The 27548-nt window shown below is 44.7% G+C and overlaps 8 protein-coding genes across 12 annotated transcripts; 7 read left to right on the top strand and 1 right to left on the bottom strand.

The window, feature by feature from the left end:
- The first annotated feature begins 210 nt into the window (after positions 1-210).
- On the top strand, positions 211-1296 carry LOC6532267. The gene is made up of 2 exons (XM_002093003.4): positions 211-348; positions 406-1296. The coding sequence occupies exons 1-2, from the start codon at positions 336-338 to the stop codon at positions 1149-1151; spliced, it is 759 nt and encodes a 252-aa protein (XP_002093039.2). The 5' UTR covers positions 211-335; the 3' UTR covers positions 1152-1296.
- Positions 1297-1753: 457 nt separating this feature from the next.
- Positions 1754-3527, top strand: LOC120321591. Of its 3 annotated transcripts, none has more exons than XM_039374689.2 (7): positions 1754-2401; positions 2549-2605; positions 2668-2826; positions 2882-2953; positions 3012-3086; positions 3142-3201; positions 3261-3527. In XM_039374689.2, the coding sequence occupies exons 1-7, from the start codon at positions 1823-1825 to the stop codon at positions 3480-3482; spliced, it is 1224 nt and encodes a 407-aa protein (XP_039230623.1). In that variant the 5' UTR covers positions 1754-1822; the 3' UTR covers positions 3483-3527. The 3 variants fall into 3 exon arrangements, with proteins under 3 accessions (XP_039230623.1, XP_039230622.1, XP_039230621.1); XM_039374688.2 differs by having other exon boundaries at positions 1756-2401; positions 2876-2953; positions 3264-3527; XM_039374687.2 differs by having other exon boundaries at positions 1756-2401; positions 2876-2953.
- Positions 3528-3999: 472 nt separating this feature from the next.
- On the top strand, positions 4000-5875 carry LOC6532266. 3 transcript variants are annotated; one of them, XM_015193780.3, is made up of 7 exons: positions 4000-4647; positions 4795-4851; positions 4914-5072; positions 5128-5199; positions 5258-5332; positions 5388-5447; positions 5507-5875. In XM_015193780.3, the coding sequence occupies exons 1-7, from the start codon at positions 4069-4071 to the stop codon at positions 5726-5728; spliced, it is 1224 nt and encodes a 407-aa protein (XP_015049266.1). In that variant the 5' UTR covers positions 4000-4068; the 3' UTR covers positions 5729-5875. The 3 variants fall into 3 exon arrangements, with proteins under 3 accessions (XP_015049266.1, XP_039230624.1, XP_002093038.2); XM_039374690.2 differs by having other exon boundaries at positions 4002-4647; positions 5122-5199; XM_002093002.4 differs by having other exon boundaries at positions 4003-4647; positions 5122-5199; positions 5510-5875.
- Positions 5876-6171: 296 nt separating this feature from the next.
- Positions 6172-8593, top strand: LOC6532265. The gene is made up of 3 exons (XM_002093001.3): positions 6172-6319; positions 6400-6499; positions 6854-8593. The coding sequence occupies exons 2-3, from the start codon at positions 6488-6490 to the stop codon at positions 8336-8338; spliced, it is 1497 nt and encodes a 498-aa protein (XP_002093037.1). The 5' UTR covers positions 6172-6319; positions 6400-6487; the 3' UTR covers positions 8339-8593.
- A 7222-nt stretch (positions 8594-15815) lies between these two features.
- On the top strand, positions 15816-22132 carry LOC6532263 (ataxin-2 homolog). Its single transcript, XM_002092999.3, has 2 exons — positions 15816-16077; positions 20207-22132. The coding sequence occupies exon 2, from the start codon at positions 20330-20332 to the stop codon at positions 21917-21919; it is 1590 nt and encodes a 529-aa protein (XP_002093035.1). The 5' UTR covers positions 15816-16077; positions 20207-20329; the 3' UTR covers positions 21920-22132.
- A 420-nt stretch (positions 22133-22552) lies between these two features.
- LOC6532262 (vesicle transport through interaction with t-SNAREs homolog 1A) lies at positions 22553-24007 on the top strand. Its single transcript, XM_002092998.4, has 2 exons — positions 22553-22770; positions 22835-24007. The coding sequence occupies exons 1-2, from the start codon at positions 22677-22679 to the stop codon at positions 23431-23433; spliced, it is 693 nt and encodes a 230-aa protein (XP_002093034.1). The 5' UTR covers positions 22553-22676; the 3' UTR covers positions 23434-24007.
- LOC6532261 (ras-related protein Rab-14) lies at positions 23502-24988 on the bottom strand. The gene is made up of 2 exons (XM_002092997.4): positions 24713-24988; positions 23502-24535 (listed from the first exon to the last, which is right to left on the bottom strand). The coding sequence occupies exons 1-2, from the start codon at positions 24890-24892 to the stop codon at positions 24074-24076; spliced, it is 642 nt and encodes a 213-aa protein (XP_002093033.3). The 5' UTR covers positions 24893-24988; the 3' UTR covers positions 23502-24073.
- A 399-nt stretch (positions 24989-25387) lies between these two features.
- Positions 25388-27004, top strand: LOC6532260 (retinoid-inducible serine carboxypeptidase). Its single transcript, XM_002092996.3, has 4 exons — positions 25388-25492; positions 25568-26353; positions 26413-26598; positions 26653-27004. The coding sequence occupies exons 1-4, from the start codon at positions 25441-25443 to the stop codon at positions 26946-26948; spliced, it is 1320 nt and encodes a 439-aa protein (XP_002093032.1). The 5' UTR covers positions 25388-25440; the 3' UTR covers positions 26949-27004.
- The last annotated feature ends 544 nt before the right edge of the window (positions 27005-27548 follow it).

Genomic DNA, 27548 nt, shown 5'->3' with positions numbered 1-27548 from the left:
TTATTTTCGAAAAAAAACTCGCCAGGAACCCGCTTGAAAAGGTGTGAAGGTTATTTATCAAGTAAATATAAAATAGTGAGTACTTATCACCGGAGGTGTGTATAAGCCAAATATAACTTAAATACTGCAATATTCTTTAAGTAACCCAATGCATCTTCAAAAAACCAAATTTTCATTCCCATCTTTGTTTCGTGCAACCTTTTCGATAGTTATCGATAGAGAAAAAACAAAACACAGCTGCTTGGATCATGATACCTTTACCACGCCGCCAGAAAAAAATCGCAGCCTAGGAAAGACAATTTTTTCGTCATCCAACTGAGTTGCTATTTATAGCAATGGATTTCAAGTGTAAGTAAAGTACGCCAATGCAAAAGGAAAACTAATAGAAAACATTCAATAACCCAGATGACGAAAAGAAGTGGTGTGCGTCCAACACCCGACTTTTACTGTCCCTTTACAATGAACGCCAAGCTGATTTTCGGGATCCGAGAAGAAAAATCAAGGACATTTGGGGGGAAATGGTCGTTGTCCTTGAGAGCCAGGGAATGACAGACATCGATGCCGTTCAGCTGGATCGCAAATTTAGGAACCTGAAGAAGACCTACTACTGCATAAGGAGCAAGCACCTGGCGAAGGGCCCGCACTACCATCCAAACTGGCTGTACTACGACGAGATGGCCGAGATTCTGAAGGACGAGCCTCTCCCACAGCCGCGGGAACTTACCATCAATGATTACGACGAAACGGTGGTCAGTGCGGACACCGGTATCCCGAAAGGCAGGATGTTGTCCATGGGCACCACTGTCAGCACAGTTATTTCCCGGCAGATTCGTCCGTATCGGAAACGAAAGTTGCCATTGGAGGATGTCGATACCGAGATCCAGAATGACTACGAGGTGCAAACGGATCGGACGCAGGAAGAGGACCACATCACAGTCTTTAATGCCGCCGGTCCCAATGCTAATGATTCGTCAGAACCCGCGGACGAGATCTCCATAAGCAACGCGGAGGAGGCAATGAGACACCTAAGAGCGCTCCAGGAGTACGCCATGATCCAGGATAATTTCCGGGCCATCGGACTGCTAATGCAGGCGGAGAGCGCCATTCAATATCCAGCCAAGAGCAAAGACTTCGAGGTGGATCAAACGTAGGGATTGCACAAAAAAGCACTCAAATTACTAAAAAAAAAATAATAATACTTTTAAACGATTTATTTTAAAAGCACATTCCTAATTGATACCTCTGGTTATAACTTTTCCTTTACATTTATAATTAAATCTATTTGCTTTACTTTAATTTAATATGGTTTATGCATTCGCTAACATCACTGAACAACGAATCTGGTTCTGAACAAATGGGGCTTAGGTATTGGCTAAAATCTTGCGTTCTGGCCATACCGTTTGTTTTATACATAAGGAAAGGACTGTCTTGAGGAATTTCTAATGAAAAACCAACAGTTCTAACCCTTTTTATATTTAAAAGAGGAATAAAGTGCATCCAGTCCACGCAAACGGAGCAATTGGGGCTTAAGAATTAGCTAAAACCAGACAGTCTGGCAACACCATAATCACAACCGGGGTATAAGAAATTAAGTTCATTTGCACGTAATAGAAAATGAAAAAATGTTTATAACGAAATAAACGAGAAATCTTGAAAATATGTAAAATAAATAATAGTTTATAATATTATGCAATCTTGATCAATTGGAGCAAGACTTTATCGATAAATACGAACTGGCAACCCAAACTGAATCAGTTGGGCAATATCATTGTGCAGCCACAAACTCTGTGGAAGTCGGAAGTCTTCTATTTTTGCTAAAGTGATGGAGAGGAAATCCATTTTACCGGACAACCTGCAGTCCCGGGTATTTGCCCTGGGTCCTGCCCCGCCAGGATTTCGTGCCCCGAATGCTGCCGAGTTCGCCTCAGCGGAGTCGAATCTTCGGAAGGCCACCCGCTACCATAAGAATACCTATAGCAGGCTCGATCAGTTGCGCACCGTCCTCCAGAAGGAGAAGAATTACGCGAAGATTAAGGACTACAGGGAACAATCCATGGCGCTAGCCAAGCAAGTGATTCGCTCCAAGGCACTTATTGGAAAGTACAGGAGCATGCTGATTGACCTGCAGGATGCCGAAATCTTCAAGGTCAAGCGGCACATAGAGCAAATGGAGGAGATGCTCGCCGAGGTGAACAGCCGCCTGGTCTCCCTGAGGATTAAAATCCAAGCGGAGACCGATCCCACAAAGCGCGAGATCCACGTGGGCAGCTCCTTCTACCTGGTGCAGGAACAGCACAAGACCAAGGGACTCTGCGAGCGGTGGCGGGATCGCCTGGACCAGTTGACGAAGGCCAGGATGGACAAGACTGAACAGCTTACTGAGAAGCCGATGCTGATCAATGTAAGGATCATTACAAAAGAATTTGTAATTACTTCCTTGCACTTCCATTATCGGAATAAGGGGTATCTGATAGCCGCCTATAGCATTATCTTCCTTATCTCCCTTACCTATCCATGTTTTTAAATCCTGGTCGATTTACATTTTTAGAAACATAAAAAACAGTTGAGTGCTGAAACCCAAAAGTTAAAGGAAGCCATTAACTTGGTGAGTATAGTGAACCAATTGAAGGCTAAGTTAAATGCTACTTCATATAAAACTAATCTTAGAAACAAATCGGATTAAATAAAAGTGGTTGCAAGAGGTGTGCATACCTAAGAAAGGTGACTAGAAATCCATCCAAGCTTTGCAAAGTGTGTAAAAAATGGGCTGATGATAAAAAGGCTAGAGCGGCAGTAAATAAGGAAACCAGCAAATCGCCACAAATGGTAGAACACAAATAAAAAGTGCCAACAACAATTAATACTATTATTGCAGACGAAGTCGAAGGAATTAGAAATACGAGTACGTACGGATTCTACCTCAGAAGAATCTACCATCAAAATAGAGATAGAGGTGGGTTATTTCTAGTAAATCATCAAAAACTTATTAGTACTTATTATGAACTCCTTAGCCTATTGAAATTAACGAGGTAGAGGAAATGAGGTCGTTGGAAAGGGAAACTAGCTCAAAAGAAAACCTTGATCAGGTTAGTTCTTCCTTTAAAATGCAAAATCTGTCTAATTTTCGAAAGCTTTTTCTAGTCCTCCCAGTTGTTTCCCATTATCGTTGCTGTTAAATCTCAAGCAACGACAGTAGTTAAGGTGAGTAAACAGATACTTTGGCTATTATAGAAATAACCTAAAGATGAATTCCTGAAAAGCAGGAGGAAAATGAGCCTAGTAATGATGAAGTGGACCCTGCAGTAGTAGCCACCTTACAAAATTCGCTGAAATCCATCGACAGTAAAAATATGGCCTTGGCCTACGTAAAGGTTTTACAAGAGTACGCCATGATGAGTGACAACTTTCGGGCCATTGGACTGCTAACTGAAGTTGAAAAATCGGTCGTAAATCCGCCACAAAACGAGGATTTCGATCTTTGATCCGATCTGCGCTTTGTTTTTACCTCTAAACTACATTTAAAATGAGAGTTAAGACTTTTATTTAATATGGTTTATGCATTCGCTAACATCACTGAACAACGAATCTGGTTCTGAACAAATGGGGCTTAGGTATTGGCTAAAATCTTGCGTTCTGGCCATACCGTTTGTTTTATACATAAGGAAAGGACTGTCTTGAGGAATTTCTAATGAAAAACCAACAGTTCTAACCCTTTTTATATTTAAAAGAGGAATAAAGTGCATCCAGTCCACGCAAACGGAGCAATTGGGGCTTAAGAATTAGCTAAAACCAGACAGTCTGGCAACACCATAATCACAACCGGGGTATAAGAAATTAAGTTCATTTGCACGTAATAGAAAATGAAAAAATGTTTATAACGAAATAAACGAGAAATCTTGAAAATATGTAAAATAAATAATAGTTTATAATATTATGCAATCTTGATCAATTGGAGCAAGACTTTATCGATAAATACGAACTGGCAACCCAAACTGAATCAGTTGGGCAATATCATTGTGCAGCCACAAACTCTGTGGAAGTCGGAAGTCTTCTATTTTTGCTAAAGTGATGGAGAGGAAATCCATTTTACCGGACAACCTGCAGTCCCGGGTATTTGCCCTGGGTCCTGCCCCGCCAGGATTTCGTGCCCCGAATGCTGCCGAGTTCGCCTCAGCGGAGTCGAATCTTCGGAAGGCCACCCGCTACCATAAGAATACCTATAGCAGGCTCGATCAGTTGCGCACCGTCCTCCAGAAGGAGAAGAATTACGCGAAGATTAAGGACTACAGGGAACAATCCATGGCGCTAGCCAAGCAAGTGATTCGCTCCAAGGCACTTATTGGAAAGTACAGGAGCATGCTGATTGACCTGCAGGATGCCGAAATCTTCAAGGTCAAGCGGCACATAGAGCAAATGGAGGAGATGCTCGCCGAGGTGAACAGCCGCCTGGTCTCCCTGAGGATTAAAATCCAAGCGGAGACCGATCCCACAAAGCGCGAGATCCACGTGGGCAGCTCCTTCTACCTGGTGCAGGAACAGCACAAGACCAAGGGACTCTGCGAGCGGTGGCGGGATCGCCTGGACCAGTTGACGAAGGCCAGGATGGACAAGACTGAACAGCTTACTGAGAAGCCGATGCTGATCAATGTAAGGATCATTACAAAAGAATTTGTAATTACTTCCTTGCACTTCCATTATCGGAATAAGGGGTATCTGATAGCCGCCTATAGCATTATCTTCCTTATCTCCCTTACCTATCCATGTTTTTAAATCCTGGTCGATTTACATTTTTAGAAACATAAAAAACAGTTGAGTGCTGAAACCCAAAAGTTAAAGGAAGCCATTAACTTGGTGAGTATAGTGAACCAATTGAAGGCTAAGTTAAATGCTACTTCATATAAAACTAATCTTAGAAACAAATCGGATTAAATAAAAGTGGTTGCAAGAGGTGTGCATACCTAAGAAAGGTGACTAGAAATCCATCCAAGCTTTGCAAAGTGTGTAAAAAATGGGCTGATGATAAAAAGGCTAGAGCGGCAGTAAATAAGGAAACCAGCAAATCGCCACAAATGGTAGAACACAAATAAAAAGTGCCAACAACAATTAATACTATTATTGCAGACGAAGTCGAAGGAATTAGAAATACGAGTACGTACGGATTCTACCTCAGAAGAATCTACCATCAAAATAGAGATAGAGGTGGGTTATTTCTAGTAAATCATCAAAAACTTATTAGTACTTATTATGAACTCCTTAGCCTATTGAAATTAACGAGGTAGAGGAAATGAGGTCGTTGGAAAGGGAAACTAGCTCAAAAGAAAACCTTGATCAGGTTAGTTCTTCCTTTAAAATGCAAAATCTGTCTAATTTTCGAAAGCTTTTTCTAGTCCTCCCAGTTGTTTCCCATTATCGTTGCTGTTAAATCTCAAGCAACGACAGTAGTTAAGGTGAGTAAACAGATACTTTGGCTATTATAGAAATAACCTAAAGATGAATTCCTGAAAAGCAGGAGGAAAATGAGCCTAGTAATGATGAAGTGGACCCTGCAGTAGTAGCCACCTTACAAAATTCGCTGAAATCCATCGACAGTAAAAATATGGCCTTGGCCTACGTAAAGGTTTTACAAGAGTACGCCATGATGAGTGACAACTTTCGGGCCATTGGACTGCTAACTGAAGTTGAAAAATCGGTCGTAAATCCGCCACAAAACGAGGATTTCGATCTTTGATCCGATCTGCGCTTTGTTTTTACCTCTAAACTACATTTAAAATGAGAGTTAAGACCAAGACTTTGCAAATAATTATAAAAATCAAATAGATTGTCTGGTGAACGTTAGGTGTTCACCAGGTAAATAAACGTTAAATGAAGCACTAGATATAAATTGAGAAGAAATAGCTTATATATACAAATCAAACCAGTTTTCGCTCCGATTAGGTGGTAATGCGATTTGTGTATTTCGGCATGTTAAACCAGTTATAGCTGCTTTAGCAAGAGATTATTTACTCTCGATCCGAAAATAAATCCCATACCACAAACGAATACCGCAGACTTGTAGCTGCGATCGGATCGTGGGAAGTCGGTTTAGATCGCGAGAGAAAGAGCGGAATGTCTCTCGCGAAGATCCGGTTTTTCGCGCTCCGTAAAACGGAAGAGAGTCCAGATCTCTGCACTGTTCGGTCCGCATGTTCAGTCTTCGATTTGCACTCGCTCTGGAAACTGGAAACGTGCGCCCGCACATTTAGTGAGTTTCATGTGCCTAAAAAACTGCTGCACATTTGTGGCAAAGTGTGTTCTATGCTCTAAGCTGTGCGACTAAGAGGTATGTATACAAGATTCCCATCAGTTGTCTCTATAATAACGATTTCGTATTACCCATTACCTTCATTGTGAACGGAGCAGAACTTTATCGGTCACGAGAGGGAGAGCAGAGAGCACGCTAAGAGAGAGTGGAGAACCTGAGCGTGAAAGCGTGAGAGTGGGAGTGGAAATGTACTCTGACGTAAGTACTTTCGTAGTGAGTAAGTGAGAGTGCAATGCTTCGATTGAGTTAAGTCTTTTGAAATTGTTATCTCTCAGCTGAAATGTGCGGAGAGCCTTTTGAGAATCAGATGAGGACATGTGCGTTATTATATATACATACATATATGTACATAAAAGCGTTCATGATATATCCGGACACAGATACAGTCACTAGCATATGCCAACACAACAATTGAGTTAAAAACAAAAATGACAGTTCCTATAATATTTATTTAATGTAAAGTTTTTAGTTTCGCATGTAATGCACTCTTAGCTTCATAACTTAGCCTATAAATCTGACTTTAAAAAGAAGTAAACCATGATGTCATTTCAGAATGACGACGCCCACGAGAGTTCAAATGGATCGCAGCGCATCCGCAACGTGCTGACTCTGGAGGAGCGGGTGGCCGCCATCCGACAGTACGACATTGTGCCCATGTACAGTAAGATCGCGCGGAACTTCAACTGCAGCTGGGAGCAAATCAAGAGCATAGTGTCCAATCGAGAGGCCATCCTGGAGTTCCACGAAGCCACCAATCGGCTGAGCCAGCCGGCCAACAAGGATGCCGAGCTGCGCCGGCGCAAGCTGAACTTTCTGGGCCACTGCCTGTACGAGTACATCCAGAGGGCCCAATTCTACCTCCACAGCGATGTCAACGAGGAAATGATTCGCAACCGTGCGATTGAGTTCCGGGACCTTATGCGACTTGAAGGTTTCGTGCCTAACAAACCGTGGATCAATCACTTCAAGGCCGCCTACAACATAACCCTGTCGAATCGTCAGATCACGATAACCCGCCGGCCACCACGATCCATGGACCTGAGGGACATAATGTCGTACTGCGGACGACACACCTCGATGGCTTGCAGCCTGGCGCCCAGATCGCCGGAACCTACTCTCACGAGCAGTGACCAAAGGGCCATCGATCGACCTCTGTATCGAACTAAGACATTGGTTACAACCTCCTGCCAAAACCAAGCCACCTCGGATGAAGTGCACCTGCGTCGCAAGAGAAAGATAGCGTTCCTGGAGAAGTGCGTCTATGAGTACATCCAGCGATCACAGTTGGTTCGCCAGGGTCGTCTAGACCTGGACAATTTACGCTCTGTGGCCATTAGTTTGAGGGACATCCTGAAGATAGACTCCTTCTTTCCCGACAAAGTGTGGTTCAAGCACTTCAAGAGTCGCTACAACTTCACTTTTTCAGTGGGAGTTCAGGTGACCAATCGCCGCGTCCCGCTTTCCCTAGACCTCCGGGATATAGTTAGTTATTGCGGCCGGAATGAACACAAAATCACCCTGGCCCACAAGAAGTCGCAGGAGGAACTGGAATCTGGCTTGGTCCATTTCCCACAGGTGGATCCAAAACCAGAAGAATTAGAGCCCGAAGACGACGATGATTGCGTGGCCATTGAGGTGCCACCTGAACTCATAGAAATCAAGGATGACGAGGACAATGAGGATGAGCATAACGATGACTTGCCAGCCAGGGCAACTAAACGAAAATCAGAAGAGAACGGCGGTCCAATGCCCTGTGGTTTAAAGATTCAGAAGATTCAATCGCTCAGTGAGCAATTGCCTGAAGATACGGAATTACTGCCAGCCAATAGTCCCGGTCATTATTCAGAGACCAGCGATGAAGCGAATCTGCCGCGTTGCGTGGAAAGCTACAAGGATGCACTGCGTCTACTGAAGCCCCTGGAGGAATTCGCCCTGATGGAGGAGAACTATCGAGCCATTGGCCTGCTCACGCAGTTGGAGAAGATCTTTGAGGCCGCTGCGAAAAAGAATGAGGAAAAGGACAAATCCTTAGAATAGGAACCCAACCAAAAACGTGTGCCTTAGTTTATAAGTATGTATAAGATATATATAAGGTATAAGATAGCCCTTATGAAAACGGAGTTATTTCCTCGTGGTAAAAACTCTAATTTACTGAAAATGTTGATTTAACTATAAACAAACAAGCAAGCGTATACCAACCATTTGTATATCATATGCAAGTTTCAAACATAAATATATAAAATGAATGTAATAATTAGGTAATTTCTCCTCAATAACATGTTTCAAAACCAATTATAAGCTATAATTTCTTTTTCAAGTGCTTAAATGGTAATCAGAATTGACATTGTCAAGGTGATGCTCCTTTATAGTTGTTCTTAAGACGTTTTCGGGCTGGCTATCTGGTTCTTTGACCAGGTTACCAAGCTATAAGACAACTTTCCACTCGCCCCAGCGAGACGAACAATCAACGCAAAAACTTTACGTTCGTCCTCGAAAACTTTACGCGATGTGGAATGTGACTGAACGAGTCCGAATGACCTGCAGCGAAGTTGAAGTTGAACGTGCGTGGCACAGAAGCTCCGGAAGTGGGCAGATGGAGAGAGAAAGGGAGCACCGTAGGTGCTACATCAATTCTAGATGGGAGTACAGCCGGGGGTGGGGCGGCGAAGGGCGAGGGGCGAAGTCCGAAGGACTCAGGACGAAATGTGGGGGAAGCGGATGCCAGCAGAGCAGCATCCCGGTGAGGGACCTTGCGGTGCCAGAAGGTGGACACTCACAATCACACTCGCACCTACAGATTGCAGAGCATATAAGTGCACTGAAAGAAACATATTCACCTATTGGTTTTCTTATATTGTAATTGAGTTAAAGCCAAATACCTATTAGCTACATTATAAGTTATGAAGTTGCTTAGTCAAGACTGCAGGAAATATATTAAAAAGGTATTTAGTTGCCAATGTCGCAGTGTCGATTAAGGGCGCTACGATTACACAACCGGGTCTATGGAGCGTTGGATACGCCACATCGCCATTGCTACATCGCTATCCGTTCCGGTTGCGGCAAAGTTTCGCCATACGATGGCAACCCTCCTGGGTTGGCAGCTGAAGCTGAAGCAGGAGCTTCAGGACTTTCGTTTCAAGGATTTCCGACCGACGCCGTCAGACTCGACTGACGGCAACGACGACGGCGACGGCTTGAATATAGCACTCTTACAGGCGGAAAACCTACGAGTGTAGGGTTAGGTGCTCGGGGGCTCCCCGATAAAGGTAGAACGCGAAGAAGAGGCAACATCAATGCAAACACAACAACTTTGGCTCAGGTTACTGCCACACGGCTGCGCCCCAAAGCAAAATTGAAACCCCAGCGCGTTAAGAGCTCTGACATAAAACCCTGAAAGCGGAATTGCCGTTGAGGGATATACGACGAGCATGAGCACAGACTATATATACTACCTTTAGCTCTTCAGCTCGCTCAACCTCATCCTCGTCCTCGTCCTCGTACTCTTGTGCCGCTTCTTCTTTTTCCCTCGAGTGTAGCTGGGGTTCGGCATATATAGACGGTCTAGTACATATGCCAATCGCAGGACTGAGAGGATGTGAAGCCGAAGGGCATGTAAAAATGTCCAATTGGGTGCTGTTGACGTGGGTTTCGCCGGTCAGGAACTGTTTGTGATCGGTGGATGCACTGAAATATAAGGGAAGGCATGTGTGAATCACGCTAACCACCAAGTAAATCACGATCTAAATTATAGCCATATCCAGGGTACTATAAATACATACAATATGGGCCAAAAAAATATTTCATCTTAGATATGCGGGGTATATATTTCTTTTTATGAAACTTCGTTGCTAACCATCATTTCAATTGGATGTTGCATTAAACTTGAGTGCGTTTTTATTCCCTTGTCCTTAGAAGAAAATCGTAGTACGTCGCCTTTTATTGGGATTATAAATGTTAGAGCTCTGGGGCCTATTCTATTTATGGCATTTATATAGCGCGTCTGGGTGTAACTTTTTTATTGTGTCGGAATCATCGAGTCCCACTGGTTCCACGCGCTTTTCTCACCCACAAGGGTGGCTCATTGGACCTGGCGTGTCTAACTGCCATGCAGTGCTCCCCAAACTTTATGAAGGTAATTTTATCTGGTATATGTATATAGAAAACTTTTTCATTGTTACAGCTAGGAAAGCAGGGGATGCGGATTTTTTGTAAATTTTTAAACTGTGCATAATACCCTCTATTTCTACATAAGGTAATCTTTATTTGAATTTTAATGTTTCATTAGAAATGTGATGAAATTAAATCGGTGAATAACCTGGACTGGATTTTTATTTGTCTCTTAGCTCGATGAGTAATCTAGTTATTTAAAGATCATTCGATAACCGATGATATTTTCATGGGAAGAACCAAAGGCAATTACCTGGTTCATCATCATCGCCCCGCAGCCATTAGCATCCTGTAAATGTATGCCATTTCATTTATTTACTTTGGCTGGCGGTTAGTTGCGTATATAGTATTGATTCTTTCACCATACCAGGCCCAGACTCAGCCAATCGACCCCTTTAATCGCTAAACATACATACGATGCCATAATCGTTTCCATTGTATGCCAAATACGAATGGCTCGCCAAAACTGTAGACCCCGGCTCAAGAGCGACTCTACGAATACCCGTTCATCTAGAGTGCAGATATACTCGTATGTAGCTATATATATTCGTTCCGAGCGGAAAACGTGAGAACCGACTGTAGCTGAGGCGATGGCATTGATGGCGAAACAAGTCTGGAGCTCTAGTCTCTGGTTCTGCTACTCAGCTTTATACCCCGTACTTCTTATTTGGGTTGTCGGTGCGGCATAAGCCTCTTGGGTTTTCGGAGGCTGCTGCAGACGATGACGATGACGACGATGAGGATGAGGATGATAATAATGATGATGATGATGGCCCTTGAGCCGAGACTCTGGAGGTTCTGACGATAATGACGATGGGCCCTCAGCTTTCTGTCATGCGCCGCTCCAACATTGCGAGTTCGTTTCTTGTACTCGCACAACGCCTTTCCTCGCTTCCTTGCCACACAGCCTGCGATAGATGGCTATCTATCTATCTGTATTGTGCCAGAGATGACGAGCGGATTCGCACTAGGGTACCAAAGAGGGTATCTTTTCTGACGTCCTTTCCCTGCGAACATCCGAATACATCCTGCGACATGTATTGGATTTCATTTGGGTTAGCTTTTGGGTTGAACAAATCGATTTGCCATTTTGTTATATTTTTTTTAAGTGAATTGTTCAGTTTTTGTGCATGTTTGTTTGCCTTGCAAGAGATGACGAGCCCCAGGGATTAACTACAATTTCATATTCCTCTCTACCTAATCGGTTTTGTGGCTACATTAATTACAACCCTGTATTTTGGTAAATTTTCTAATAACTACTGCTAATATCAACATAGAATATAGACACAAATTAATTAATTTTATAGCCTTTAACTTTTCCAAACTGATTTTTCCAATATCCAGTTCCCACCACCACAGTGCAAATTGAGCGATATTACACCACCATGTAGTTCAGGGCATAACACGAGATGTTAAGCCCCGATATGGAAATGGCAATAAACTCGTAGTAGCGACGGCAATGAGCTCACATCATATGGACGGCGAGGGGGATCGGATTCGGAATCGGGATTGGGATTACCAACAGCAGAGTCGACTTCGCTAACAAGGGGGCAGTGGCACGGAATCGAGAATCGAGAATCGGGCGAGGGAAGCGGGCAAGGGAACTAGCAACTGGCAACTGCCAACTGGAGTGGCAGAAGGCACAAAGGAAATTACTTGGAAAAATTCAGGTCCCTATGGTGCTTTTGGGTGCGACAGTCGTCGCATAGATACTCGCAAGCATACACACAGGGCTATATAGCAAAAGATAATCAGGGAAGCCCACTGAACGACCGACGGACGCTGCAGGCGGACATCACATATAGATTATAGTGCGCACAATGGGGAACGAGCGGAAGATGGGGCGATACCAGTGGAGATATGCACATACCTTCGGTCGAGGGACCACAACGGAGCACTGAGACCCAACTGAACTGAACCTCAAACTGGCTTGGCATCGGAATCCAGCGAGGAAGAGGGACCTAATCAAAAAAGGTAATGGAAAATACTATCTCGGGTTGTGGCAGCGATTTCACAATGCTCGCTCTGTCCCGAGGGATGAGGAGCTAGGTTCAATATAATACATAACCATAATAAATTCCATGGCTAAATCCCCGCATCTCTTCAGAAAAAGGTCATAATAGATGAGCTTAGTGGAGCTCTGGGCGGGTGGGCGGTCCTCCCACTTACAGTGGAACCAAACTACTTGAAACGTAACATAAAAGAAATGTTTTAGAAAAGTTTTCTATTTTGAAGACGAGTTTTCTATTACACGAGTAGCAGATTTAAAAATTATAAATTTTTATAATGGATACTACTTTAAAAGAATTTATAATTTTAAGTCCACGTAAAGGAATTATTGTTAAATATTGTTCATATAAGTTTTATTTTTGTATTAAAAGTTTAAAACACTTTTATCATTTGCATATAAAACAAGAGAGAACGCTATAGTCGAGTTCCCCGACTATCTGATACCCATTACTCAGCTAGTGGAAGTGCGGGAGAGAGTTTTCAACACTGACAGTTTTTGGCGGTTTGTGGGCGTTAGAGTGGGCGTGGCAAAAAGTTTTTTGCAAATCGATAGAAATTTACAAGACCAATACAAAAATGAAAAAATATTAAAACATATTTCAAAGTATTTCTAGTATACCCTTTTACTCTACGAGTAACGGGTATTATGAATACCTTAAGGTGCCAAACTGATCCTAAATATTTAACACTATTGACCCCCAACTTTGCTCGAGTTTAAGAACATTCCACTAGCGATTTATGGATGTTCGACTGCTTATATGTACTTACATATATTGTTTATATGTATATCGCTGTGCAATTCAAAGCGTGTGAGCTAGAGGGTGTGTGCTTGTAGGGTTCCTGGCTCATCGCAATCACTTCGGACTCGTATTCGGAGTCATGAAATGGCAAAAGGAAAGGTCATTTTCTTCGATGCTCCAGCTCGTTTTGTAAAGGTTGCCAAGGGCTTTTACCCCCTGCGACAGCCACCCGCACCACCGCCCCTCATCTCCACCGCAAAAAGCGTTTGTAGAAAAGTTTCCTTGGCTGGTCAGCAGCGGATAGCTGCTGGAATATACTATAATAGAGTCGAGTCATCGTCAAGCATCCGAGCATCCGAGGAAGCGAAAACCCGGAGTCCCCAAGCGACAGGCCACCCAGAACCCACCCATTAGCACCACCCGCCGCAGAGGTTGATGCTGTGGTTTTATACCTTTTCCAATACTTTTCCTTATATACGTACATTGTACACACACCTAATATATACCAGCTACCAGATATATGCTATGTGTGCGATTTCCCACCACCGAAACAAAATCGCATCGAGATGGAAGGGAACCGACCGAAAAATACGAACCCAAACTGAGCGTTATCCATTTATATCTTCGAATTGTATTAAGTCTAATCCATCAAACGCTTTCGTCCAAATGGTTTCATCTCTGCCGACGTCGCTGCCGACGCCCAAGCTATTTAGTCCCAATCCCAAAACCAAACCCAATCACCTGCCAAACCGGGCAGCGATACTTCAAGTTACAGCTATATGTACAAGATACAGATACACATGGCCACGGCATCTCGGCTTCCCAGCATCTCAAAGATATGTGTGTGCTTTTGCCTGGAATGGATTTTCTGTACGTTCGCCTAAACTTTTATATATATTGCAGTTGCCATCGCCCCTGCTAGCGGATGTGAGTCTGCAATGCCTATAGTAAATGTCCCAAGAACCCGATTCCGACTTCGAACCAAGCACCTCAGCATCTCGACTCGCTTATATGGAGTATCCATAGGAAAACTTGTTTCAATTGGCCCGATGCCAAACGAAAACCAAATCTTACAAGACCCGCAGTTTGAGTGGACCAACATACATAGTTTGTTTGTTTGACAGTTTCATAACCCGAGATTCAGGGATCCAATAGTTAGGAATTTGGAAATGTTAGTATAGCTCTTCATAACCTAAAGTCCAAGTTACTGGAGAAAATTTTTAGGAAGAGATCAAAAGGATCGATCACAAGAATGTTTTGGGTCCACCCCACTTTTTGGGCTCACCCCGCATATAGAATCGAAAAAGTCGATAATAATACCCAAATATAGGTATAATTACCATCGTTTGTGAGCGGCCATCCATCCCCACGATAGATATATCTGCCCCAGGCATATAGATACCGGAATTCCAAGCGAGTTTCGTCAGACCCCAAAACCGAAACCACTCATTCACCTCAAAAGAGATACAGATACACACGAACACGGCGGGATGGAGGAGTTTGAGTAACAGGGAGGCAGTTCCCATGGCGAGCTCTACGTAAGCCCGAAAACTCGAAAAACCCATCACAGAGCTATATACAGAACAGGCGCCCCAGTCTGAAGCCGTAAACGCACCCCAAAGGTAGGACGAGATGACAGGTTGGGCTTCGGATTGGGATTCCGATTCGAATGCGGGTTCGGCTGTTGGGTTCGGGCTGGATTTCGAGTTCGGGTCTTCGGGCATATATCGCCGACGGCGGACGGACTAGACGCCCAACAACTGACACCACCCCCGTTCAGTCTGGCGATTCCACGTTCAGTCGCCTGGTATTTGCCACTTTTGTTGTTGTCGCTCTGCCTGTTTGTTTTTCACGTCTTGCGCCAACGCCAACGCCAGCGTCGACTGCGACGCCCCTTGCGGAGCAGAGCTGACAGTCTGGCTATTTTCTGGAAAATTCCTGAAGAATACACGTCTCTGTTTTAAGCCAAAAGGTTGTTATTCTGTAATGCCAACGCATATCAAATTTTATATCTAGTAGTCTAGTTCCAAGAACAATACTGCTTGACTTACTTTTACCTCACTGCATTTGGTCTCCAGAAAGTATGCTAAGATTAAAAAAAAACTTGTATTTCTTTTGTTTAACGATTATATGGATAAAAAATTATATGAATTTTATAAGATTTCATTGTGGAAATTAAGGTATATATTGAGCACTGGTTTCCTGGCGGATTTTACGCATTTACCACAACAATAAAGATATCTCCATTAAGCGGACATTGATAGTAGCGGACAACATGAATTGCGTTTTTAATGCTATTACACTTTCCCCGGAACGCATGTCGGTTTTTAACACTGGGGAGCAATTAGAGCATCCCTATTGAGACTAAATGACGAGCATTTTATTTGCCTTAGAGGATTCAGCTAGCTGCACAGCATAGTTGGCATCTCAGCTCGAGGGGTTCTTGGCATCGAGCCGTCCTTGCCGCCGTTTCTTTGCTTCTTCGGCCGCTGTCGCTGCGCTGCCTCTGCCTCTGCCGCTTCGCTGCCAGCGCCTTAGATTTTTGGTTTGGCATGGCTTGTTTGGGATTAAATATTTCCTATAGATGGGAAAAACGAGTCGGTCGGGGTCGTTCGTCGAGTCGTGGCTGTTGGCTGTTGGCTGTAGCTGTAGCCGTAGCGATGATGATGTCGCTAGTTTCAGTTTCGTACACTCTGTGTTGAACGTTCGTTGGCGGCGGTTCACGCATCGCGTCCGCAGGTTTTTCGCCGAGTTCCCGAGTGGTTCGAAATACCATAGTCCATAGAGACCTGGCTGGATTTTTAGACTTTGATTTGTGGATATATCTGAACGCATTTGCGTTACTCGGAGACACTGGATGTGAGTAGAGTCCACTGTGCGGATGAGTGATATATTTATGATTTAAGTAACTGCGATGTGTGTTTCGCTGATGTAAACAAACAGGGTCTTGAGATTCTGTCGCGTCGCTGCCAACGCCTCTTTGTTATTGTTTTGGTGTGTTTGCAATTAAAAAAGCCGCATTTGCATGCGTGTTTGTGTTTGTTGTTGTGTGCGTGCCTTTGAAAAAACCCGCTTTTGTTTTTATTTGAGTTCCTTAGACCGCGCGGCGTCAGTGGGGTTTGTTTTGGTTTTGGTTTTGCATTTGCATTTGCCTATTTGTTTTCGCAGCCTTTTGCGTGGGTGTGATAAGAGTACATTGCCCGCTGATTTGGCGCCAATTGAATGAACGTGCTCCTCGGGAAGAGAGTCCTTGAATCGGCCAAGGACAATTGGAAATCGGAGTGGGCGTGTGCTGGTGGTCGGAAGTGGGTGCTCTTGGTTTAAATGGGGCATGACTAATAAGTAAAGCTGCTCATTGAAAGCTATTTTATTGGATTAGCAGTAGTCCTGTAAATAAATTATGCTTATTCGGATAAACGATGTGCTTGAGATGGAGTGGACATTACCAATAGCTCTCAGCTCAAGTAAACAACGTAATAAAAGCTATATGTTCAGAATTTGATAATAATGTTTTAAATAAACATGCACATTATACAAATATAAATTGTAAAATGACAGCAAACCCAATCTTTTTCACTTGGCAACTTCAATTGAACTACAATCTATTGTATTATACTATACCAGGCATTTGCCATCCATATCTCACATTAATGACCTCATAGACATGAAATCGAGATACAAACACACTGCATAGACATAGTATGTTTCTTTATTCCCATGAGTATATCTTCCCCCTCAAATCTGTAGGAACTCACAAACACAGACACACAGAAATCCGAAATTCGAATCATGGCATGTCATGCCATGCCATATAACATCCCATCCATTTATGCGCTGCTGCTAACCTAAAGCAGCCCAAAAAGGTCCGACCAAACCAAACCACCTTGAGATATAAGATAAATAAGTAAACTCATGCCAGGCCGAAGCCCAAGAAAGACGAAAACCAATCGCAAAATTACCTGACATCGTGAACCGAACCGAGTGAAACCCAAAACTACCAGCTTAATCCCCAGTGCGGCGGAATTCGGGACGGGGAAATACTTACTTTTATATATAGAGTATACTTTGCTATAGAGCATGGCCGAAAGGGCGCGAGGCAGAAGGAAGGCATGTAGGTAGAACGTCTAAACGAACCAACCGAGCCAAAAAACCGAACCGAAAACCAGCCAACTTCCTAGGCGAACAATGGCTGGAGATACTGCGATACCGAGATACAAAAGATATGTGGCCAACAAAGGGAACCTGGGTTCGGTTTGGGAACTGGAACTGCAATTGGGATTGGGACTCTGACGCAGACTCAGACTCAGACACAGACCCAAAACCGAGACCCGGAATGGAGCATCATCTTGATGGCTCCGATGATAATGACGCTGCACGAAATTTCACGAAGAACCCAGGAGCTAAGGCAGCCCAGTCGACATAGGCAGCCATTAGGGTGAATCTGTGGGAGGTGAGGGGCGTCCGAATCGGAATCTGCAGAATGGTGGGAAGATGCAGGAGGACCTGCACGGGGAATCCCCCCGGGGACTGGCGAGGGACAACTCTCGAGGCGATTAAGATAAAGTGCCAATCGATATAAGGGAAAGAAAGGCAAGAACTGAACGGGCGAACCGAACTGAGCGAGCTGAGATGTCGAGATACTCGTACTTGGAGCTACATCCACGTCCAACGTCCGCATTCGATGCTCTGTGTATATGCACAGGCTACGCCACAAAAATAGTAGCGGTAAAAGATTGTCGATACTCTATTTCCAAACTATTTTCGAACCTATTTAATCACAATAATTATATATAACACATATATATTTTATTAGTTTTGTAAAGAAATAGACTTGAACTGAGCTCTTGACAAGCATAAAACTACCACAGTGTAATCTAGATTTATCACTTTTCAAAACCCACTGCTATTGCCTTGGCCGCTGCTGTGGATATATAGCCATACTCAGAGTCTGAGCCATAGCAATAGCCATAGCCATAGCTTGGGCCATAGAGAGCGACATAAAAGGAAATATAAAACCATTTATAAAGCGAGTCAGTCAGGGGAGATTTGAATTGGAATTGATGGTGTAGTGCACTCGACTACGTCGTGGTGTGCGTGCGGATGTACACACAGATACGCACACACACACACAAGCCCAAGACATAGACGAAGCGCAGTCGCGTTGTGTGTGTGTCAAGGTGCGAGTACAAGATATATCTTCAAGATGGAGCAGTGGAAGGGTTCTTGGGTTTGGGTTCCTCCGGTTCGACTGAGTTTGGGTTTCTCGGGCAGCGAAACTTTGACGCTGGCAGCGCTGCTGCCAAGAAGTTTCCGGCACAAAAACTTTGCTCGAGCAGAGCGAACAGCTGCCCGAGGCACGAAAAAGGGACGGGAATCGAGTTGGAATCTGTCAGATAGAGCGATGGCACAGTGAGCAACCCCTAAGCTGGCCGGAAGATACGGCTCGGTTCCGTATATCCTTGTCAACAACTAGGACAATGCTTGGATGCTGGCTAACCACCACACGTAACCTCGAATCCTTCCCTTGGGAACAATAAGAGCAACAATTGAACGTTTTATATTATTAGCAAATCCAAGTTGATCCTAAGCTTAATCAGCCCAAACTGTGCCATCAGTATTTAGATATTCAATTTGATTCAACCCCCATATCAATGTCATATAAACCTACTTTGGGTTCATATTTAAGTTCCCTGGGCATTTTTCTAAGGAATATACAAAATATTCAAGTCGAAAATAGCGCATCAATTTCGTTTTCAATTAGCAAGTTAGTAACAACTGAATTAACGTATTTTTGTAAAATTACTAAAAGATGCTGCTTCACAAGAGGTACTCCTCTCTTTTGTTACTATCATATTTTATATAGCTTTTAATGTAAATAACTCTCTAGATACTTACACAAATTTCTCTGAAATGAACACAAATCTGTCTATTTTGACCCGGTTTTTGAGTCACGAGAAATGAAACGGACATGCTGTTGGGATTAAGTCATCTCAAATCCCCCGAGCTCTGTTATAATCTGAGTCAGGCAGGTGCGTTCCGTTTCGTGACTCAGTCGAGCTATACAGGTCTATCTCTACTTCGGTACTCTGGAGGCGTACGAAAAGGGGCGCGGCCAAAGTCGTTCGTAATAGCCAGGCATCTCTGTGAATCTCCAGCGGTGTGTATCTGAGCGATACAAAATACAAGTCACAAGTGGGTGTGTGTTTGCTCCGATATGGTTTTCTGGGGGTATGGCTTTGGTTCTGGTTTTTCGGTGGCTTTATTGATTTCCGAAGGCGTAAGCAGCGTTTTCAACTATGAGCACTTTTATAACGTTCGTTAATGTGTGTATACATATGTATCTTTATCTTTTGGTGCCGTCTCTGTATCTTTAAATTCTCTAGGGTGGTCGTGCTATTGGCAGATGCTATTTCGAGGTTCCGAGCTTGTGTTCTTATATAGATAGATATACTGTGATATACATTTTTATGATTATGTATTTGGGCTGCTATTATTTCGATGACTCATGCTACAGCTCAATCTGTAAGTCCCAAGAGATAGACACTAGATTGTTCGTCGAATTCATTATATGGTATATATAATGGTTGTCCTTCTAGAGTTGCTGATTCATTGGCTTGTTGTAAATATCTGTGTTCTGGGAAAACACGATCAATCGGGGAATTCACCATTAATTTGTTGTTTTCTGACTAATGCATGTACCTTTAAATTGCAATATATGTATCATTAAACTCCAATTGATTTGCTCTATGGAAATATTTGGCTCAGTTGCATTAGGATTATTCAAAAGCAGACACCTGTTGCAAAGTGCGCCAAGCAAAAAAGGGTTAAAGGATGCCAGACCTGATGTCCTACCCCAGGCCTTGCCAGACCGCGTAAAATCTGACAGTACATTTTGATCGCGGGCGAAACGAAACATACAAAAAATCGCAGATACTTAAATTGAAGTTAAATAACCCACTTAATAATGTGTGCAAACACTCTCTTGCAGATTCCAGTGGATTTGTTTTAATTTTATTTCCATTTCGTGGCCTGGCGAAGCGTGAGCAACGCCAGCACACCAGCATTTAAGATTCGGGGCCAACAGCAATTCCATCCGCATCCGCAGGTCGAGATGCCGACCATCCGGCGGTGCTGCATCATCGGATGTCTGTCCAATTCGCGCCAGCACCCGAGCATGCAGTTCTTTGCGTTTCCCCGCCCGGAGAACCCCTTCCACAAGCTGTGGAAAGAGGCGTGCCACGCCTCCCTGAGGCGTATAGTGCCCTTCAAGAAGCCGGTGGTGTGTGCCCTGCACTTTGACCCCAGTGTTCTGGGGGGCAGGAGGCTGCAGTCAAATGCGCTGCCCACCCTGCGCCTGGAGGTGCCCTCCAACCTGGAGGCCGTGGAGCAGCAGGCCATGGTGGAGGAGATCGAGAGGAGCCGAAAGTGCGCCTACATCAATGCAGTGGTATATGAATGGCTAGTGAGAGCCAACATCAATCCCCAGCTGCGAGGCAGCATAACCCACGGAATGATCAAGGACAAGGCGGAGAATGCCCGCCAAGTCATTGGGAGCACATCCTTTATAGCGGATAATCGCTGGTTGAACCGTTTCCGGGAGACTCATCTTCAAGGATTCGCCCAAAAACTGGCCAGCAATCAGTTGAAGCCTCTAGGATCCTCGCTCTGGATCCCGGACATTGTACAGGACCTGGCCCACCTCTTTCCGCCCGCCAGCGCCGAAAGAGTGGCCAAACTGGAGGAGATGCCCGAGCAGTACATGAGCTACATGCAGCAGTACGGGGAATACGAAGAGGATGATGACAGCATGGATGTGAAGGAGCAGAGCTATCAGGAGCAACAGCAGCAGCAACAGCAGCACTTTGCCCTCCAGCAGCAACACATGCAACAGCAGCAGCATCAAATGGCCCACCCATGGCCACCGTTTCCTGGTCATCCCGGACATCCTACCCCGCATCCCGGGTTCGCCAGCTTCAACGACTTTTACTTTGAGCGGCATCAGCAGCAAATGCAACAGCAACTCCAGCAGCATCAGCAGCAGATGCAACAGTTTCCACCCACTATGCCACCTCAAAGGGAGCCCTTTCAGCCCCAATTGCCGCCAAATGTTCCTCCGCAGCGAGCTAGTCCCTTCCAGCCCGTTCAGTTGGCCAAGAGACCCAAAATGGAGTCACCCGATGACGACGAAGTGCAGGAGATCAACTCTGCGATGACTTCACCACCACATCCGCTAGCAGAATCCACTTTAACCAGCAAGCACAGTCGAAGTTCCAGTCCCAACGAGCAGAACAACAACAACAGCGGGGGAAGGGACAGTGCCAGCAGCAAGGAGAACGCTCCCAAGGGAGGCGGAGCTAGTGGCAAATCCACGCCTGCCCTCTCCTCCAAGGGAAAGGACTCACCTGCACCAGCACGAGCTGCGTCCACCAAACCCGCCTCCGCTCCCGCCTCGCCGAAAAAGATTCCCAATGGATCCAGCTCCTCGGGCAGCCAAACCAATGGACACACATCCCCAGATCACGAGGATAAGAAGGCTTTGTCCATGCTGAAGGAGTTGGAGAGCTACCACCAGGCTTTGGAGTACCTCAAACCGCTGGAGGACTTTGTGCTCTTCAAGGAGAACTTTCGAGCTATTGGGCTGCTCTCCCAGTTGGAACTGGTGCTCCGAAAAGGGGACAAGGCCACACTGGTTGAGGGCTAAGAGTTTCCTTCATCGCGGATCGGAAATGCACAAAACACAAATGTGATGAACAGTGTACATATGTATCAAGTAGTATTATTGAATCGTACTACAGCCAAAACCGTTGCCTAGGTTAACAAAGAATCTCCACTCGCATACAGCTGAACCTAATTAATTAATTTATTACTTACTCTAAGTACAATAAAATTAAATTTTTAAAATAATAAACAAGTTTTTCTATGTTGTTTTCTTTACTTCTTGAATACGCAAGATGGTTATTGATTTACATTTTCACACTTTTTAAATTGGACTTAAAAATAAATAATCAGATCAAAAATCGTAATCCTTGAAACCGGCCGTTACTAATACATGAGTATGGAACCTAATTAATTAATTTATTACTTACTCTAAGTACAATAAAATTAAATTTTTAAAATAATAAACAAGTTTTTCTATGTTGTTTTCTTTACTTCTTGAATACGCAAGATGGTTATTGATTTACATTTTCACACTTTTTAAATTGGACTTAAAAATAAATAATCAGATCAAAAATCGTAATCCTTGAAACCGGCCGTTACTAATACATGAGTATGGCAACGCTGCCTGAAAATCAGAGTGACCACATCCTGCAAATATTTATGGATTGGTACTCACCTCGTGAGTTGGTCACACTTTATCAATGTTTACTTCTTTTCTACGAAAAATCGGGGAAAATTCGCGAACTAAAACAAAGCAAATATCATAAGCAACTGGATAAGAAGGAATACCAACCGCACAAATGTCGCTTCTAGAGCAATACGAACAGCAGTACGCCTCGTTGATAGCAGAAATAACTGCCCATATTGGACGACTGCAGCAGCAAAATAACAATAGTGAGTGGGATTATTGTCCAAGGATTGTCCCTTATGGTGATTACCATTTGCAAATTTACTCCAGGCGAGCGTCATGATTTGTGCAGCAAGATCGACTCCAGTTTGCCCGAGGCCCAGGAGTTACTGGAGCAGATGGGCCTGGAGGTGAGGGAGCTGAATCCTGGACAGCGGAGCAGCTTCAATGGAAAGCTGCAGGTGGCCCAGGCGGAACTGAAACGCCTGCAGGCGGAGTACAGGATGACCAAGGACAAACAGCGCTCCCAAGCCAACGCATTCACCACTCTGGACTTGGGTGACAGCTATGAGGATGTGTCCATAAGCACAGATCAACGCCAACGCCTCCTGGACAACTCGGAAAGGATTGAACGAACGGGCAACCGGCTAACCGAAGGATACAGAGTGGCTGTGGAGACGGAGCAACTGGGCGCCCAGGTCCTAAACGATCTACACCACCAAAGGGAAACTCTACAGGGCGCCAGGGCACGACTTCGAGAAACCAACGCCGAGCTGGGCAGAGCTTCCCGCACCCTGAACACCATGATGCTGAGAGCGCTGCGGGAGAAGGTGGTGCTGTATGGAGTGGGTGTCTGCTTTGTGGTAGCCGTGGGCGTCAGTCTCTACTTGACCTTCGCACCCAGTTCCAGCAGCTCCGTCTCCTCGTAGTTATTTTAGCTAGCAAACCAAAAACCACTGATCTTAGCCCAAATTCAAATGGCGTAGCTGCCTGTCCATTCCAGTTTCGTGAGTTGATTATTTATTGTTTAGCATATGTTACTTTTACGAGATATTCTGTGGAAGAAAGCTGCAGACTACGCACTAATCTATATACGATAGGATGGGGTAATTGCAATAAGAGTCGAGGCTCAGTGTAGATATCTGCGTTTGATTAATGAGTTATCAATGTCTATATATGTATGTTGCTGTCCTTTAACCTTTAAGATTATTTTGACTTTGTTGTTAAGCGAAAGAATTCGTATTACTTCCTAGTTCTTTGTTGTTATACCCGAGATCTTTCCACAGATTACTTACCTATCCTACGAGTGAACCCCATCCTAGTTTACGTGTACAAAGTTTAAATGGTTAATGTTTGGCGCCTGGTTAATAGAAACTAAACCTACTCTATGACTCGTGTTCTCATTCGGGACGTATTTTTCGTAAAAATTCGAAATGAACATGTATCTAAAAATCATAACATAGCCGAGAGCTGTCAATAAATAAAGGAAACAGTAAAAATGCATCTCTGCATGAGCATTGAGCCCGGTGGCGTTGGGGGTGCCTAGCCGAACTCAATGTTCCCCAACTGCTAGCAGCCGCAGGAGGAGGCGTCCTCCTCGTTGGTCGCCGCACCGCTGCTCGCCGTGTCCACCTGGAAGCTCTTGTGCTCCAAGGCCTGCAGTTCCATCTTGGAGCGATTGGCGTGGACCAGTTGCCTTGAGATGTCCCGGAACATCTCCTCCACACCGGCGCCACTGCGACAGGAGGTCTTGTACGTGGCGCTAATCAGTGAGTGGCACTGCTCGCAGAAGGCCTCCACTTCCTCGTCGCTCACCTCCGGCTCCCTGCCCTCCAGATCGCTCTTATTGCCGCAGATGAAGATCTTGGCGTTCTCAGCATAGGTCACAATGTCCAGCAAGTGCTGCGACAGCGAGTGGAACGAGGCGGCGTTGTCCAAGGCGAATACCAGGATGGCGCCCTCGGCGAACTTGTAGTATGAGGATGTGACCGAGGCCACGCGCTCCATGCCACCGGTGTCCCAGAGTTGGAGCTGCCAAAGAAGGCGGTATATACATGAGTGTCCGGCCACACAATATGTTGCATTCCTAAACAATTTTGCTTTTGTCTAGACAAGGCAATTGTTTACAACATTTATCGAAAAAGTTGAATGATTATGGTAATCAATTTGACCATTCAACTGAAGCCTAGTAAGGGTTCCGGAACGCACCTTGATCTGCTTTTCATTCACACTGTACTCCCTATCGATGTGGTCCAGTCCCAACGTGGATTTCCTGTCCGTATCCGTGACAAAGGTGTTGGTGGCAAAGCGCCGGAACAGGGAGCTCTTGCCCACTCCGTAGTCGCCGCACAGGATCACCTTCTGCTTGGGTATGCGCATCGTGGCCATGGCTGTGATTGCTCGATTAAACCCGAATTAATCCAATTATTATATTACTCTGCACCTGCAGACACAAAGGCGACAACAACAGTGCGAGAACAGCTGTTTCTGCCAAAAACAATCAGCTTCGCAGCGTTGCCAGCCTTTTGAACGCTGTCGATGACCGATAATTCGAATTCTCTCATCGAATTCAAATTGTCTTATCAGTTGTGATCTATGTTTGTTTAGGTGAAACAATTTCACCCATTAATATATATTGCAAATCAGTCTTAAAATGGGGTTTTATACAAATATCTCTTAGTTTAGTCAGTTTTCTGTGGTTAGTGCAAGTACTCTTTTCTTAAACTTCAGTTATGAGTTTAACATTAGTTGTAGCTACTTTAGAAACCGGGAATCGCAAAAAAGTTAATAAATAATAGACAAAAATAAATAAAAAAAACGAACCAGATCGATAGAAGTTATCATTTTTGAGAAACTATTATCTGGTGTCAACTTCTGCTGATAGAGCTGTAGCCGTTAAATAAGCCCGTGAGCTTCAGTATCACGCCCAGTTGAAAATGGCGATCTGGCTGGTAGTATTCCTGGCGTTGTTCGCCGCCTTGGCGCACGGTAAGAATCGTAAATCAGGCGCTATCTCCGAAAGGAAAAACTGTAATCTTTAAACGAACAAATGGAAAATCCTAGGTAAACCCGGATACGGGCCCGGAGAGCAGGACTGGGGCTACGTAGACGTGCGTCCCGGTGCTCACATGTTCTACTGGCTTTACTATACCACTGCTAATGTTTCGAGCTATACCGAGAGACCTCTGGCCATATGGCTGCAAGGAGGTCCTGGTGCCTCTTCGACGGGATATGGAAACTTCGAGGAACTCGGTCCCGTCGACTTGTACGGCGATTGGCGCAGCTGGACTTGGGTGAAGGACATGAATGTCCTGTTTATTGACAACCCCGTAGGCAGTGGTTTTAGCTACGTGGACAACACGGCCTTCTACACGGCCACCAACAAGGAAATCGCTCTGGACTTGGTTGAGCTGATGAAGGGATTTTATACCCTGCACCCGGAGTTCGAGAAGGTGCCGCTGCATATCTTCTGCGAGAGTTACGGCGGAAAGATGGCTCCAGAGTTTGCCCTCGAACTGTACTACGCCAAGGAGCGCGGCGAAGTCAAGAGCAACCTGACCTCGGTGGCTTTGGGGGATCCATGGACCTCGCCCATCGACTCCGTGCTCGCATGGGGTCCTTTCCTTCGGGAAATGGGAATCGTGGACCACGCGGGATACAATGCCATTCAGGAGGCGGCTAACCTCACGGCTCAGCTGGTGGAGGAGGAGCGATGGATTCAGTCCACCTATCAGTGGGGCAACACCCAGTGGGAGGTGATGAAGGCCTCCAAGGGCGTGGACTTCTACAACGTGCTGAAGGAGACAAAGGGTGGTCTCTACCAGAGAGCAAAGGCCTTGACCTCCGAAGGTGAACCTGACGTTTCGATATTAAACGACCTTTTTTTAAGCCCTGATACTTTCCTGCAGAACGTCTCTATCGCACAATGGTGAAATACGATATTGACGAGGATCGAACCCAGTTATTGGAGGAACTGATGCGGGGCCCGGTTGCAGAAACCCTGGGAATACCCTCGAATGTCGTCTGGGGATCGCAGAGTGGGACCACTTTTGACATCCACAGAACTGACTTCATGAAGCCAGTCATCCACATTGGTAGGGAAATTATTTCTTACATAACGAAAACATCTGACATCTATTGAATGACAGTGAACGAATTGCTGGAGAAGACTCCTCTGAAGGTCGGCGTATTCTCCGGTGGCCTGGATTTGATTTGCGCCACACCGGGCACCGTGAACTGGATCGCCAAGCTGGACTGGAGCCGAAAGGACGAGTACCTGGCTGCTCCACGAAACGCCATCACCGTGGACCGCATCTTGGAGGGCTATCAGAAGACGGGCGGCAACTTCACCATGTTCTGGATCAACCGAAGTGGTCACATGGCTCCGGCGGACAACCCAGCGGCTATGAGTCATGTACTTCGGGAGTTTACTTCATTTGGGTAAATTCTCTTAATGGGAATATAATAAACTCAGTATGCAAGCCAGTTGGTCTAAAAATAGAGGCGTGTTTTACTTTAGGAAAAATGCTAATTGTAATGGGTTTTTGCTTATGGAAACTTTGGAACTTATCTTATTAGTTATTTCGAGAAATGTGTGAAGTTTGTAGGTGTCGCTGTCTACTTTTAGAAAAGCATTAGCCAGGTTTTTTAAATAGGAATGCAGAGAATTAATGAATACACGATTCTTTAAGCACCTTATGTTGAAATTATTGTTACTCAATATAAAAGTATGTTGATGATTTAAGAAGAGCTTTTGGGAGACACTTTAGTTATCTTCCACGCGCGTCACGTGGGATAAACTGCAACTTAAAGCGAAAAATAAAAAGAAAAGCCCTCCGAAAACCCACTCAAGATAGCGGAGTGCAATCTATGCGATGATTTCGGGGCTTCATAGGCTCTATCTGAATATATGACACAAAGATTCGCCAAATCGGACGAGTGTCAAGCACAGATTGACCGAAAAAGCCGCGTCACCGTCCGGGGAAGGGCCATAAATACTCTGCAAACAGAACTCCCCCGTCCGCAGATTACGAATTCCAGGTGT

The sequence above is a fragment of the Drosophila yakuba genome, chromosome 3L (assembly GCF_016746365.2).
Source record: "Drosophila yakuba strain Tai18E2 chromosome 3L, Prin_Dyak_Tai18E2_2.1, whole genome shotgun sequence".
NCBI classification, from domain to species: Eukaryota; Metazoa; Arthropoda; class Insecta; order Diptera; family Drosophilidae; genus Drosophila; species Drosophila yakuba.
This window is presented reverse-complemented; position numbering and strand designations above follow the sequence as displayed.